The sequence below is a fragment of the Brassica napus genome, chromosome A5 (genome assembly GCF_020379485.1).
Source record: "Brassica napus cultivar Da-Ae chromosome A5, Da-Ae, whole genome shotgun sequence".
Lineage (NCBI taxonomy): Eukaryota > Viridiplantae > Streptophyta > Magnoliopsida > Brassicales > Brassicaceae > Brassica > Brassica napus.
The window spans coordinates 21952965-21965845 of record NC_063438.1 but is presented as its reverse complement, the minus strand read 5'-3'; the positions used below and the strand labels follow the sequence as shown (position 1 = coordinate 21965845).

At 35.7% G+C, this 12881-nt stretch overlaps 4 protein-coding genes across 4 annotated transcripts; 1 reads left to right on the top strand and 3 right to left on the bottom strand.

The window, feature by feature from the left end:
• Positions 1–1139: 1139 nt before the first annotated feature.
• LOC106345261 (protein SLOW GREEN 1, chloroplastic) lies at positions 1140–2357 on the bottom strand. The gene has a single exon (XM_022719602.2). It carries the CDS (start codon positions 2340–2342, stop codon positions 1254–1256), a length of 1089 nt encoding a protein of 362 aa, XP_022575323.1. The 5' UTR covers positions 2343–2357; the 3' UTR covers positions 1140–1253.
• A 9-nt stretch (positions 2358–2366) lies between these two features.
• Positions 2367–4257, bottom strand: LOC111215934 (protein PLANT CADMIUM RESISTANCE 4-like). The gene is made up of 4 exons (XM_022720167.2): positions 3601–4257; positions 3423–3494; positions 3131–3340; positions 2367–2899 (listed from the first exon to the last, which is right to left on the bottom strand). Exons 1-4 carry the CDS (start codon positions 3764–3766, stop codon positions 2826–2828), a joined length of 522 nt encoding a protein of 173 aa, XP_022575888.1. The 5' UTR covers positions 3767–4257; the 3' UTR covers positions 2367–2825.
• A 1548-nt stretch (positions 4258–5805) lies between these two features.
• On the bottom strand, positions 5806–7390 carry LOC111216073 (protein PLANT CADMIUM RESISTANCE 7-like). Its single transcript, XM_022720357.2, has 4 exons — positions 6730–7390; positions 6569–6640; positions 6258–6470; positions 5806–6048 (listed from the first exon to the last, which is right to left on the bottom strand). The coding sequence occupies exons 1-4, from the start codon at positions 6782–6784 to the stop codon at positions 5987–5989; spliced, it is 402 nt and encodes a 133-aa protein (XP_022576078.1). The 5' UTR covers positions 6785–7390; the 3' UTR covers positions 5806–5986.
• A 412-nt stretch (positions 7391–7802) lies between these two features.
• Positions 7803–12569, top strand: LOC111215674 (protein CASP-like). The gene is made up of 19 exons (XM_022719601.2): positions 7803–8066; positions 8335–8445; positions 8555–8733; positions 8829–8978; positions 9166–9254; positions 9342–9451; positions 9601–9695; positions 9790–9845; positions 9960–10125; positions 10246–10338; positions 10471–10599; positions 10721–10840; positions 11020–11100; positions 11375–11485; positions 11580–11723; positions 11814–11915; positions 12012–12091; positions 12174–12266; positions 12360–12569. Exons 1-19 carry the CDS (start codon positions 7967–7969, stop codon positions 12418–12420), a joined length of 2070 nt encoding a protein of 689 aa, XP_022575322.1. The 5' UTR covers positions 7803–7966; the 3' UTR covers positions 12421–12569.
• The last annotated feature ends 312 nt before the right edge of the window (positions 12570–12881 follow it).

Below are 12881 nucleotides of genomic sequence, written 5' to 3'. Positions count from 1 at the left end.
AATAAGTTACAAATGATCATAAAATATAACGCATATGAATTTTTATTTAATAAATATTCAAACTAAATAATATATATATATATATATAAACACTAATGATTTAAAGCAATAAGATTGGCTGATCAATTTAGTCGTCCAGTTGAAATCTTTCAAAAGTATGTGAAAGACTAAAGTCAAAGTAAATATGGATTTAGAATAGTAGTTATATTTTACTAACCAAATACCGAAAAAAACCGAACCGAACCGAAACCAACCCGATATTCGGATTGAACACCCGTAATCCAAATGAAGCCAAACTATTGTTTCATTCTCCAAAATATAATAAAAATAATAACTTAATCCCGCGCAAGGCGCGGATCTTATCCTAGTTATAAGAATTTTAGAGTTATATTGTCAACATAGTCATTTATTAAAAATATATTACATGTTCAAATAAATGAAAAAAAAAAGTAAAAATGCTTCTACCATCAAATAAAATAATCAAATCTATAATTAAAATCAAAGCTTGAAATTTTGAAAATAAAAATATGAAACAAAACAGAAATATGAAAGAAATGTTTTTCCACTCTTCCCTATTTAGTGTTCATTAAAGTCATGTTTTCTCAATTGAACACGAAACTCTGTTTGTTTACAGAAAAAAGTTGTAAAAAATTTTCATTAATTATTATCCATCAAATTTATAATCTTCATATTAATTTAGTGAAAACTAAAATAAAGCAAAAAGATCAAAAGAATACTTAGAAAATAAGATATCTAAATTGCGATGTATTGTTATTTAATTATGGTTCAAGTGTTTTACAAATTAAGGTTCTTTATTACTATAAAATTATGGTAATAGTTATTAACACAAATTTAACTTATGTAACAAATAGATTTTCATGTATTGTTATAAAATAGATACATATTTACGTGTTTCTACTTTTAATCGGTTTTGTTCGGTTTATTCGGTTTAATCGGTTATATACCAAACCATATCTAAATCCTACGGTTTTTATAAAATTATATCCATTCGGTTTATATGGTATATACCAAAACCAAACCATATTGTCTAATTCGGTTCGGTACGGTTTTACCATATTGAACAGCCCTAGGATTAAACAAAAAATAAATCACAAATTCATAAATTTTAACTCAAAACATTAAAAAAAAATTAATTTTGCTTTATAAGTAACTCCAACGTAATCTCTCAGGAAAACAATCTAGTCTTCCTTGTCTTATTCTCCAGATATAAGAGCTATTATTCTAACTCAAACTCAATTATCTTCACCACTACCAAAGAGCTTCATTTTAGACAATGGAGTTCTCAAATACCCTTCAACTTCAAACTTCTTCGGAGACAGCTCTCTATACTTCGCAAACTGCTCCTTAGCTTCAACGTTCTTATCAAGCAAACTATAAATCATACCTCTACAAAAATACGGCCTAAAATCCTTAGGATCCTCTCTCGTCAGCTGCTCGTAGCTCCTCAACGCCTCATCAACATTCTTCTGCAAGAACTGTATCTGCGCAATGATCAGCCTCACGTCCCTAATCTCCTTCACCATATTCTCGGCCTCAGCCACAGCTAACGCATCCTCCAGCCTCTGCAGCACCGCGTCTCCTTCCCCGGACCTGTCCATGAGCAACGCGTTCTCGAACAAGGCCTCGAACGAGAGTGGGTTTCGTTGGAGAATTTCCTCGAACACTTGGCGTGCGTTTTCGGTACGACCCATTTCACCTAATAGCCTCGCCATTAAAAACTTCCACTCTGTTTCGTCAGGCTGTGCGGTTACGAGTCTCTCTAAGAGCTTGAGAGCTTCTTCGTCTTCTCCGTTCTCTAGCTTCTGCTGAAGCAGTGATCTCAGCGTTTTGACAGCTTCTGGGGTGGATTCTAGAAGCTCCGTTAACGGCGAAGTGGGCTCGATCTCAGACGAGACATTCTCGTCTTTCAATTCCTCGGTGGTGGTAACCGGAGATTCCGCTTTCGCCGGTAAAGTTGAGAGCTTTCCGGTCATGGAAACAGCAGCTCCGATTAGAATCGCTGATTTGGCGAAAGATTTGAGCTTTTCGTGAAAAAGGTAATCCGGCGAACCGTTCTTGCTAGCCCTGATGCGCAGAGAGACGAGATCACGGCGGGGAACAATATGCGCGGCGACCGGAGGAGTTTTAACGGCGACTAAAGAGAAAGACAATGAAGAAGGAAGCGAGGAAGGAACAGAGAGAGACGTGAACATGGTTCTCAGCGTATTGTATGAGTGGCTGGAGAGTGGAGAAGCGAACTCACAATCCAACGAGGTAGGCGGCAGCGATTTTCGGATGAGACAAGGATTGTTGTTAACTTGAGTCAACCACCACTCCACCATTCTAAAGTCGAACAATGTAAGAAAAACGTGAATTGTATTTGGGCTTTATTAAGTACTATGATTGGCCTTTTAATATTTGGGCCTTTTAGAACTTATATCCTAAATGTTTAGAAAAATCATTTTCACATTTAACTCGGAAGTGTGTATAAGTGTATTGAATAATTTTTTCTTGTTGCTCAAAAAAAAAATAGAATCAATTTTTCTTATTTTCTGGAAACTAATCGAAAATGTTTTCTAGAATTTGTTTTGCAACACTCATGTTTGTTCATGGGCGCCAACGAGGGAACATGGCATCGCTGCCTTGCACTTATTTTGGCCATCAAATATATAAATAAAAGAGTTGTTTACCGTATTAGACACTTGCCATATCACAAAAAAGTAACAAAAAGACAAATTTAAAAATCATTCTTTGATTTATTATGATCTTTGAATCATGTTGTGATAAAATAGAACAAACATTCCTTTTAAGTCAAGCCATCAAAGTCAACCCATCATTCGTTGACCTGTTGGAGGAGCCATCATCTCTTGCTGTTGTGCTTGCACATTCATAGCCCACCCTATTGCACCAATTAATAGTAGTAAATTTAGACCACCTCTGGTTATAAAAACACGATCTATCTTCACAAAATGAATAACAACAAAAGAAAGCAAAACAAAGTTTTTTTTGGCTAAGAAAAGCAAATCAAATCAAAGTTTTTCATCTGGTAATCGGAAACATAGAAAAAAAATTGGAAGATTATTTATTTTAATGAGTGAATGTGAATGTATTCATAATAATGAAAATTTACCAATTTTGGGGTCAAAACCACGGTGTTTGAGCTCACGATACTCTTGACAAAGAGCACAAGGCTCACAGAATAAGTGAGTGAGCCAATCTGGAGCTGGAGCATCCGGTAACCCGTATTTGTTTCTTATCTTGGCCCGGAATAGGGATGAGTACACGGACGGGAACAAAGTTAGAAATATCGCTCCATACAACACCCCACCAATCGCACAAGCTGTATGATAATTGATACACAAATGAGGTTCTATGATAATATTAAACATTTTTGTGCATGTATGTATGAACCAATAACTTACTTGTCGCGCCTTCGTCAACAATTTCAGCGATCTGTCCAAACGTGACGCACGGAACTATAAATGTTATCACAGCTGATCCAACGCACCACAACAACAACACATATAAATCGTATATAATATTTTTATGTATAAGATTCCGTTATTTTGTTTGTGATTTTGTTTTGTAAAGTTAACTAACCGTTTTCACTGTCGTTCATGCAGTCGAATAGATCGGAATTCCAACGGTTTTGTGTTTGGTTATCGACCGGTATACCCGTTGGTATGTTTGGCTGAATATGTGCCTTGTTGTTTCCGTCACCCTGAGGATGAGCCTGATTCGGCTGGTCAAGACCTGGTCGAACCATAGATAGGGTTTACCGGCTACTTTGGCAACAAGAAGTTTCTTTTTTTTATCTTTTATAACTACTATCTCCTAGTTTTGTGAAAGAATTATGGATGAAGGCTAAGTTTATATAGAGAAAGGTTTCTCATAGTTGTTTTAGTTTAAATATTTTTTTCAAATAGTGGACTCCTTAATTTTATTCGTATAGTTATTTCCATGTTGTACATTAATAGTGATTTGTAATTTAACTATTATGATAAAACTATTCCCCAGACTAGTTCGGCTGTCACCGTTCGTAAAATAACCTCAAAAACAATGAACTGTGGTCTGTGCATTGTGCATCAAACTTCAACAAAAAAAAGTATGTTAGGTTTATTTTCTAATAGAAAAAAATCAATTGCATGCGTTTATTTATTGCATCCCATGCCAGTTACGTTTATTAGCATTACTAAATTTGAAAATTGTGCGTGATTGTGTATGTAACTTTGACTTCAATTCAAATTTTATTTGGAGTCGGAAAACTGGAAATGGATCAGCTCATATATTTATCTCAAAAAGGAAGAAATATTATATGAAAAAATAAAACATCGGTTTTTGAAACATTGTTGAGATTATACTGCTTAGGAATGGTGGTGGACCTGGTGGTATTTTCTTATTTTATGTTTTAGTATATAAAACGAAAATAAAACTGCAACTTACTTCTGAAAACTGTTAATACAATGATATTTGATCATGGTAAACACGATTAATATGCAAGTTCAGCCTTTGGGTATTGATACACTCTTACACAACCTTACCTAGAATATCGTGGCAGTTGGCAAACATCCACAATGATATATAAATGTGGTTTATACCAATGATAGAAATTTCTTATTATTGATTCATCATATAAAAAAAACTATTTATTACAGAAGATATGTGACAACTCACTGTTTGACACTATATTGACTTTTCCAGTTAAAAGGCTTATAGGTGGTGTGAAAGGTTTTTTATAAATGGATGTTGAATATATGGAGTCACTGTCATTTCAAGACCATAAATGCTTAATTTTTAGTACAATGCACCTTTGATAAAATTAGGAACGTTGTAAACACACACACACATTAAGAGACTCATCTCGTAAGTCATAACTAGTATGTTGCACTTTTTGTTAAAATGAGTTCAAATAATTTCAATAACGGAAGATATGTGACAACTCACTAGTTTTACATTGATGGAAGAGATGGGTTTCTCGCGTCGGAGATAGAGAGAGAGCTCTGGAGATGGGTTTCGTCGGAGATCGAGAGAGAGATGGATAGCTCGAGGTCGAGAGAGATGGAAGAGATGGGTTTGGTCGAGCTCGAGCTGCGTTGGAGAAGAGAGACAGCACTGGTTTTGCATCGGAGGTCGAGAGAGAGCTGCATCAATGGGGTTGCATCAATGGGGTTGCATCTGCGGCTATTAGATCTAGGTATTTTGATAATTAGTGAATTAGGTTAAGGGCAAAACCGTAAATAGATTAAGTAGACGCAGTATTTAAGTCGCGACTGCTGATTTTTTCTGCGTCTGACGCGTGATGCTGCGTTCGACCCCAGACGCAGACGCAGGTACCCGCGTTAATGAAACGAACAAACTTATGGAAAAAGCTAGCCGCAGCCGCAGACGTCGTACCTGCAGCGACCAAACAGCCCTAATTACATTATATGCAGATTTTAATTATTATACAATCTATAAGTAATAAACGTCACCATAATAGCAAAAGTCTCTTGCAACGTTTTGTAAACACGTTTTAACTTGCTGTAAAAAGAAAAAAACGCGTTTGAGGTTTTTTACTTTGTTTTGGAAATCTTGAAAGCATTTTCCCAAACGATTTACCAGTTTTGAAAATGTTTCTTTTTCGCGGTTTGATTTGGAGAAGGAAAAAAAAGTCGGCTTGACGAGCAAGGGATAATAAGAATATCTGAGAACAGCCAGAAGAATCGGCGAAAAGCTTGGAGAGAGCCAGAGAGCATGAGTGATACTAGTTTTTGTTTCACCTTTTAGTTCGTTTAAGACCTCAATTTTTATCCAACCATATGTGGGTTACACCATCATAATTTATCTATTTATTCATTATACCAAAAACAAAATTAAGAAAACTGAAATCATTTAAATTGAATACTTTAAAACACACCTAAAGGTGCTGTATTTCTGAATCCACTTATTGAATTTAAATCATTCATTCACTAAAAAAAAGCATATCGCGAAACTTGAAACTTTAGAATCAACTCTTCATGTATTGACCCATAGGAGGAGATGTTGCCCGTTGCATATGCTCATTCCATCCTATTACACCAAAATAATAAATGCAACGTTAATAGTTTATCAACAACAAAAAAACTTGTCCTGTCAAAAACAGATAAATAATGCTCTGTGAAATTCTTTAACAAAAAACAAAGAAAACAGAAAAATAAAAAAGACTGATGATTTTTTATATGAATAATATGACTTATACTCTCTTCCTTGGGAAAAAGGTTCATAAGAATTGCAATTACCAATAGAAGGGTCAAGACCACGGTTCTTGAGTTCACGGTATTCTTGACAAAGAGCACAACTTTCACAAAAGCAGTGAGTGATGCAATCCGAAGCTGGAGACTCCGGTAACCCGAATTTGCGTCGGATCTTGGTCCGGTAAGTGCATGAGAACAAGCATGGCAGCCCGACCACACAACATATCAGCCCGTAAAATATCCCACATTCCCCACAACCTACATATTATAAACGCGTCACATGAGTACAATCATACATTTACATACGTTTACACACAAATACAATAAATAATATAAATATATAATGTATGACTTACCGTGATTTCCTTCGTCAGCAATATTAGCGATCCGCCCAAAAGCGACGCACGGACAGAAACATGTAAGGCAAACTTAACCAACGCAAATTAAATCAAAAGGAAAAAAATCAATTAAATATTTACTGAATATTTGATTAATTCTAAGTAACGACTCTAATTACCAATTTTGCCGTCTTCCATGCAGCTACAAAGACCAGAAGTCCATTGGTTCTCCATCTTAAAGTGTTGAGTTCTTTTGGTAAAAAGAGGATTGAAGATGATGTGAAAGAAATTATGAATGGATGTTGAGTATATATAATTGGTTGAATGTTGTCAATTCGTCGCTATAAATGCTTAAACTTAGTTCGTTGCACTTTTTTAGAATGCAGATTTTTGTCTTTTTTGAAAATGATTTTCTACCATCGAGGACAGCTTGCAACGTTTAGACTGATTTATTATGAATTTTTGAAAATGATTTAATTGGGTAATATTAATTTCATTCTACATTTTGAATATTAACTATTTACGCGTTTTTGATTGATGTAAGGAAAAAACGTGTTTTAGACTGATTTAATCCTACAATATTAGTATAACATACTCCCTCCGTTCCTAAAATATAGACTTTTTAGAGTTTTCACATATATTAATAAAACGCATTAAATCGCTATAATAAATTTATCATTTTCTGTAATTTTCAATTTTCAACAACTTTTAACCAATAGTAATCTAATAAAACCAATTAATTTTCTTAAAGTTTGCAATTTTTTCATAGAAAACATAGAATATGCATCTTTTTAAAACAAATATTCTTTTCCAAAACATGGATTATTTAGGAACAGAGGGACTATTTATTAATAAAAAAAACATTATAAAAATATAAGTGTACTCAAGATATGCTAATTTAATAAATGAAAAATATGCTAAAATGTCTGTAAATATTTACTCACAATTTGTACGGTTAAGGAAACTTCTTTCACAGTCATTTATAACTGATATTTTGAAACATTGAATTCATTTTTAAGACCGTAAGAATAGCCGTTGTTACGATTTTCTCAAAAATATTACAGCTTTACGCGTTAAAGCGTGATCCCTTCTTAATTGTTTTTGATTTGAATTTAGGCCTCTAAAGTGGGCCTTTGTACATCCCAAGCATCAGCCCATTAGATTTGATATTAGCTTAGTGGTTCAATATTTCAAAGCCTGTTAAAGTGTTAAGTATAATTACTATTTTACCACCTAACTCTAATGTATCAGCAGATCCGATCGGCGTTAGTAAAATTTCCAGGAAAAAAAAAACAACAGTCGGGAAATTTTATCGTTGATTCGAAGGAAAATTTTCACTTTCCCAGAAAGTTTCTTCGTACTGAAGTATTGCTTGTGTTCGCCTGAGCGTGTGATCGGGATCCGAATCCGTGGCGAATGGAGGCCGTGCAAGATGGATCGGAGAGAGATAAAACTACTCCTTCTTCTTCTTCTTCATCATCCTCTCCCATTCCTGTCGTCACCAGTTTTTGGAAAGGTTTGTTTCAGATTCATACGTCTAGCTATCTATTCGTTTGATTCGAATCGTGGTGAAGCTGAGTGGTAGCTTGTTGTAGTAGGAGAGATTCGTGCTTAGGTTTAGTTTTGGATTCAGTTGAAGGAGTAAGGCTGTGAATCAAACTAGTGATGTGATGAGATTGCCATTTGAATATTCCGGAGAACGAAAGACATGATAGCGTAATGTGATCCGATTGAGGAAGTTTCAGTTGATTGCCTTAATTGTTATCATCAAATATTTGTTTCAGAATTTGATTTGGAGAAGGAGAAGAGTATACTTGACGAGCAAGGGCTTAGGATAGCTGAGAATCAAGAAAACAGCCAGAAGAATCGGCGAAAGCTTGCAGAGAGCACCAGGGGTACTTTTTGTTTCATCCTAGGGGATCTAACTGATGATGTTTATGACATAATAGATTGGTGAATATAATGGGAGATGTTAACATATTATGTGGTTTATCTTGGTACCAGACTTCAAAAAAGCATCGCCTGAGGACAAACTTGGTATGTTTAACTCCTTGCTCAAGGGGTATCAGGAAGAAGTAGATAATATTACCAAGAGGGCCAAGTTTGGGGAGAATGCTTTCCTAAACATCTATCAGAAACTCTATGAAGCACCAGATCCCTTTCCTACTCTTGCGTCTATTGCTGTAATTCTCCAGTTCCCTGACGTTACTATAATGGAAACCTTGAGTCATCTTGCCTGAATGATATGCAACTGAGCTTACTATTTACTGTATTTCAGGAGCAAGAGCGTAAATTATCTGAAGTGGAATCTGAGAATCGAAAAATGAAAGTTGAACTTGAGGAATATAGGACAGAAGCGACTCATCTGAAAAATCAACAGGCTACAATAAGGAGACTAGAAGAACGGAACCGTCAGCTTGAGCAGCAGGTTAGCGTCCTTTTATCTCGTGTTCTAATTGTTATAGGGATAAAACTAGACAAATGTGACTGTCAGTAAAGCGTAATTTTCTTAAATGCCTATACCCGGAGACCAAGCAAACCTATACCGAGCCATAAAGACGAGCTATATAGAGATGCTATTTTGTGCTCTTGTGATATCGTTTATTTGGATTCAGATGGAAGAAAAAATCAAGGAGGTTGTTGAGATCAAGCAACGAAATCTGGCTGAGGAAAATCAGAAAACGCTGGAGCTTTTAAAGGATAGGTAAATATATATATTTTTCGTGAATGATTCAGGTGTTTAAGAGTTTTTGAGCCGTCACCAACATTTTCATATTCGCCTTTTGTACAGGGAGCAAGCTTTGCAAGATCAGTTAAGGCAAGCAAAAGACAGTGTCTCCACTATGCAAAAATTGCATGAGTTAGCACAGAGCCAACTTTTTGAACTTCGTGCTCAGTCAGGTTGTGCACTGACTCTTAATATGGTGAATCATTTTGTGTTTTCATAATTGGGATAATCTCCTTTACATGATTAGTCTTCTAAAAACTTGTCTCTTTTCCTTTCAATCTTTCTTATTATCTGTTCACATTACTTTTATCTATAACATCAGACGAAGAAAAAGCGACAAAGCAATCTGAACTTGGTCTATTGATGGATGAAGTGGAGCGTGCTCAAACGCGACTCCTTACACTTGAGAGGGAAAAGGTCTTTCACAGCATGTTCTTTAAATGTTATGTTTGAACTTCTAGGGAATGACCGGAGAATTTTGCGCCCTAATTTTGTTATTGATTTGTAACAGGGACATCTACGGTCTCAGCTGCAAACAGCTAATGAAGATACTGAAAACAAGAATAGGTAAGATAGTTGACACTTAAGTGCCCGTTTAACGATGCACAGTTCAATTAGGTCCCATCTAAGTTTGTTCTTTGTTTTGATTTTTTGTATTTTTGTTGTGCTCGTTCACTGCAGTGACAACGTAGATTCAAATAACATGCTGGAGAATTCTTTAACTGCAAAAGAGAAGATTATATCAGAGCTTAACATGGAAATTCACAATATTGAGACAACTCTAGCTAATGAGCGAGAAGATCATGTTGCCGAGATAAAGAAATTGAATTCGTTGCTCAACAAAAAGGTGAAATTTGTGCTATCTTTTGTTGTTTATGCTGAGAATTTTTTTTTGTTTTGGAAATCAGTTTGATATCGCTTTCCATGTCTAATTTTTGCATGTCGTCATTTCTTTTTTATTAACTAGGAAACTGTCATTGAAGAGATGAAGAAAGAGCTTCAAGAAAGACCATCAGCAAAGTTAGTTGATGATCTGCGCAAGAAAGTGAAAATTCTGCAGGTACTTACATTTCTGGTGTTTTTTTGGTGCTTACGTCTTTTTCTTCTAACTAACTTCTTGCCACAGATCTATCATCTATTTTCCTCTTAATAACACTATTATGTAAAGTGCAACGCTGTTATTGCGTCTTAGGCTGTGGGTTACAATTCAATCGAGGCCGAGGACTGGGATGCTGCTACTACTGGTGAAGAGATGAGTAGAATGGAGTCGCTTCTTCTTGATAAAAACAGAAAAATGGAGCATGAGGTCACTCAATTAAAGGTACATAACCTTCTACGGAATGAACCGGCACCACTGTGATTATGTTTCTTCGTTACTCTTTCCGTGATATGAACCTGTACAAGTCAATAGCATTGGTCGATTAAACCACTTTTTATCCCAGGTTCAACTTTCTGAGAAAACCTCTTTGCTTGAGAAGGCTGAAGCCAAGGGAGAAGAACTAACAGCTAAGGTTAATGAACAGCAAAAACTGATTCAAAAGTTGGAGGATGATATCTTGAAGGTATGTAAGAGTGTGTAGCTACCATTTTAAGGTTTCTCTTCTCCTTCTGAGATCCTTCCATGATTTTTCTGTGTATATATGTCTATTATTTTCTGAGATTATGAGGATTTTCTGAGAAGAAAGAAACCAGATATGAAAAACTTCGATTGTACTTGTAACCTTCTCTACTTGTTACACAGGGTTACAGTTCAAAAGAGCGAAAAGGTGCTCTATTTAATGAGTGGGAGTTCTCAGAAGCAGGTGTGGCTGAGCAGTCTGAGGTACTTTTCTCTGACATATGTGTATGAGTCATGTAATTTTTCATGCAGCACTCTGGGAATATTCCCCGAAAGAAAAGAGAAAGAACCAAATGGTTCTGAACTAAGATCTAGAACCAGTAATATAAAGCTTTAATTCTTTAATAGGTGATTTTAAACTGTCTACTTTGTATGCTTACTATAATATATGTTTGAAATTTGATGCCACAACATTTGAAAGTTTTCATATATACCTTAGCACTAATCGCAGCTCTTATGTTTGGTTTCCTTTTGATAGTCTCCTATGGATCAGAAACATGTTCCAACAGATCAAGATCAAAGCTCAATGCTGAAAGTTATCTGCAGCCAAAGAGATCGGTTCAGAGCACGGTTGCGGGAAACAGAAGAGGTAACAGTAGTGCACTTGGAAGATCCACTTTAATCCCTGTTCTCCGTCTTTGGTGAAACTCATTTGACCTCTGTGTTCTCTTAATATTGCACAGGAAATAAGGCGATTAAAAGAGAAGATAGGCTTTCTCACAGACGAATTGGAGAAGACCAAAGCAGACAACGTCAAACTCTATGGTAAAATCCGTTATGTCCAAGACTATAACCATGATAAAGTTGTTTCCCGGGGATCAAAGAAGGTATTTTCTTTTCTACATCACATTTTTCTGTGCCATCATGCTCTTGTGTTTCATTGCCATGGTTGATTGAAATGTTTCTCAAAACGTCAGTATGTGGAAGATCTGGAAAGTGGATTTAGCTCGGATGTGGAATCTAAATACAAGAAAATATACGAGGATGATATCAACCCATTTGCAGCATTCTCGAAAAAGGTTAAAAACATTCTTCGTGTATCTATACACAGACCTTAGTTAGTGTATTAACCATTCCAGCCTCATCACTCATGTAAATGGTGTGTGTATAAACAGGAAAGAGAGCAACGGGTCAAAGATTTGGGAATTAGAGATCGGATTACATTAAGCAGTGGGCGTTTTCTTCTAGGAAACAAGTAAGCCGCCCGTCTTCATTATTCAAAATTAGTAACTAACATCACAAGAAGTATATCTTGCTTATTAGGTTTCTTTTTTCAGGTATGCGAGGACATTTGCATTCTTCTACACAATAGGATTGCATGTACTGGTCTTCACTTGCCTCTACCGTATGTCTGCTCTCAGCTATCTCAGGTACAAATATCCACCAGTTTTTGTTAGTTTTTTTTGAGTTATAACTCTATTGTTTGTTTGATTCTCATTTTATTTTCTTTGTTGGTATAATAGCCATGGAGCTGAGGAGACTCCGATGACAGAAACAACCACAAACCTCCCTCGCGGTTTTTAATCATTTATCCACAAACTTTTAGCTTTTTGTTATCTTCTCTGGGAAGTTTTTTAAAACAGTGGGATGATGAAATCTTGTGTACAGCGAGGGATCCGAATCACTAGATATATACATATATAAAAGCACAGAGAAGTTTTACTTTTAGAAAATGCCGAATATCGCAAGGTATACAGACTGAATGATACACTTTTTTCTTGAAACACTACTGTATGATACTCAAAGTGTTAAATTATCGAAGAGATAGAGAAAAGAAATACAACAAAATTGATTCGGTGAAAACTGTTGAACATAGATACAACCGCAAAGATGGACGTAAATACAAACACACCACTTGGCGACTTGACTCTTTCAAAGTTGTAATCGAGTCTTCTCCATTCGTCAACTTTGGTCAACCTCCAACAAGTATTTGTTTTTATTCCCTGTAAACCTTTCATGATATTGTCCTCCTTTCCTTTCATTTT

What these genes read in the sequence shown, in the direction of transcription:
- LOC106345261 (XM_022719602.2), bottom strand. Translation starts at nt 2,342, where the DNA reads ATGGTGGAGTGGTGGTTGACTCAAGTTAACAACAATCCTTGTCTCATC.
- LOC111215934 (XM_022720167.2), bottom strand. Translation starts at nt 3,766, where the DNA reads ATGGTTCGACCAGGTCTTGACCAGCCGAATCAGGCTCATCCTCAGGGT. An exon ending in TGTTGACGAAGGCGCGACAA is followed by an intron (nt 3,341 to 3,422) that starts GTAAGTTATTGG and finishes ATTATCATACAG; the next exon opens with CTTGTGCGATTGGTGGGGTG. An exon ending in TGGTTTTGACCCCAAAATTG is followed by an intron (nt 2,900 to 3,130) that starts GTAAATTTTCAT and finishes TTGGTGCAATAG; the next exon opens with GGTGGGCTATGAATGTGCAA.
- LOC111216073 (XM_022720357.2), bottom strand. Translation starts at nt 6,784, where the DNA reads ATGGAGAACCAATGGACTTCTGGTCTTTGTAGCTGCATGGAAGACGGC. An exon ending in CATGGAAGACGGCAAAATTG is followed by an intron (nt 6,641 to 6,729) that starts GTAATTAGAGTC and finishes GCGTTGGTTAAG; the next exon opens with TTTGCCTTACATGTTTCTGT. An exon ending in TGGTCTTGACCCTTCTATTG is followed by an intron (nt 6,049 to 6,257) that starts GTAATTGCAATT and finishes TTGGTGTAATAG; the next exon opens with GATGGAATGAGCATATGCAA.
- LOC111215674 (XM_022719601.2), top strand. Translation starts at nt 7,967, where the DNA reads ATGGAGGCCGTGCAAGATGGATCGGAGAGAGATAAAACTACTCCTTCT. An exon ending in TTGCAGCATTCTCGAAAAAG is followed by an intron (nt 11,916 to 12,011) that starts GTTAAAAACATT and finishes GTGTATAAACAG; the next exon opens with GAAAGAGAGCAACGGGTCAA. An exon ending in TCTGCTCTCAGCTATCTCAG is followed by an intron (nt 12,267 to 12,359) that starts GTACAAATATCC and finishes TTGGTATAATAG; the next exon opens with CCATGGAGCTGAGGAGACTC.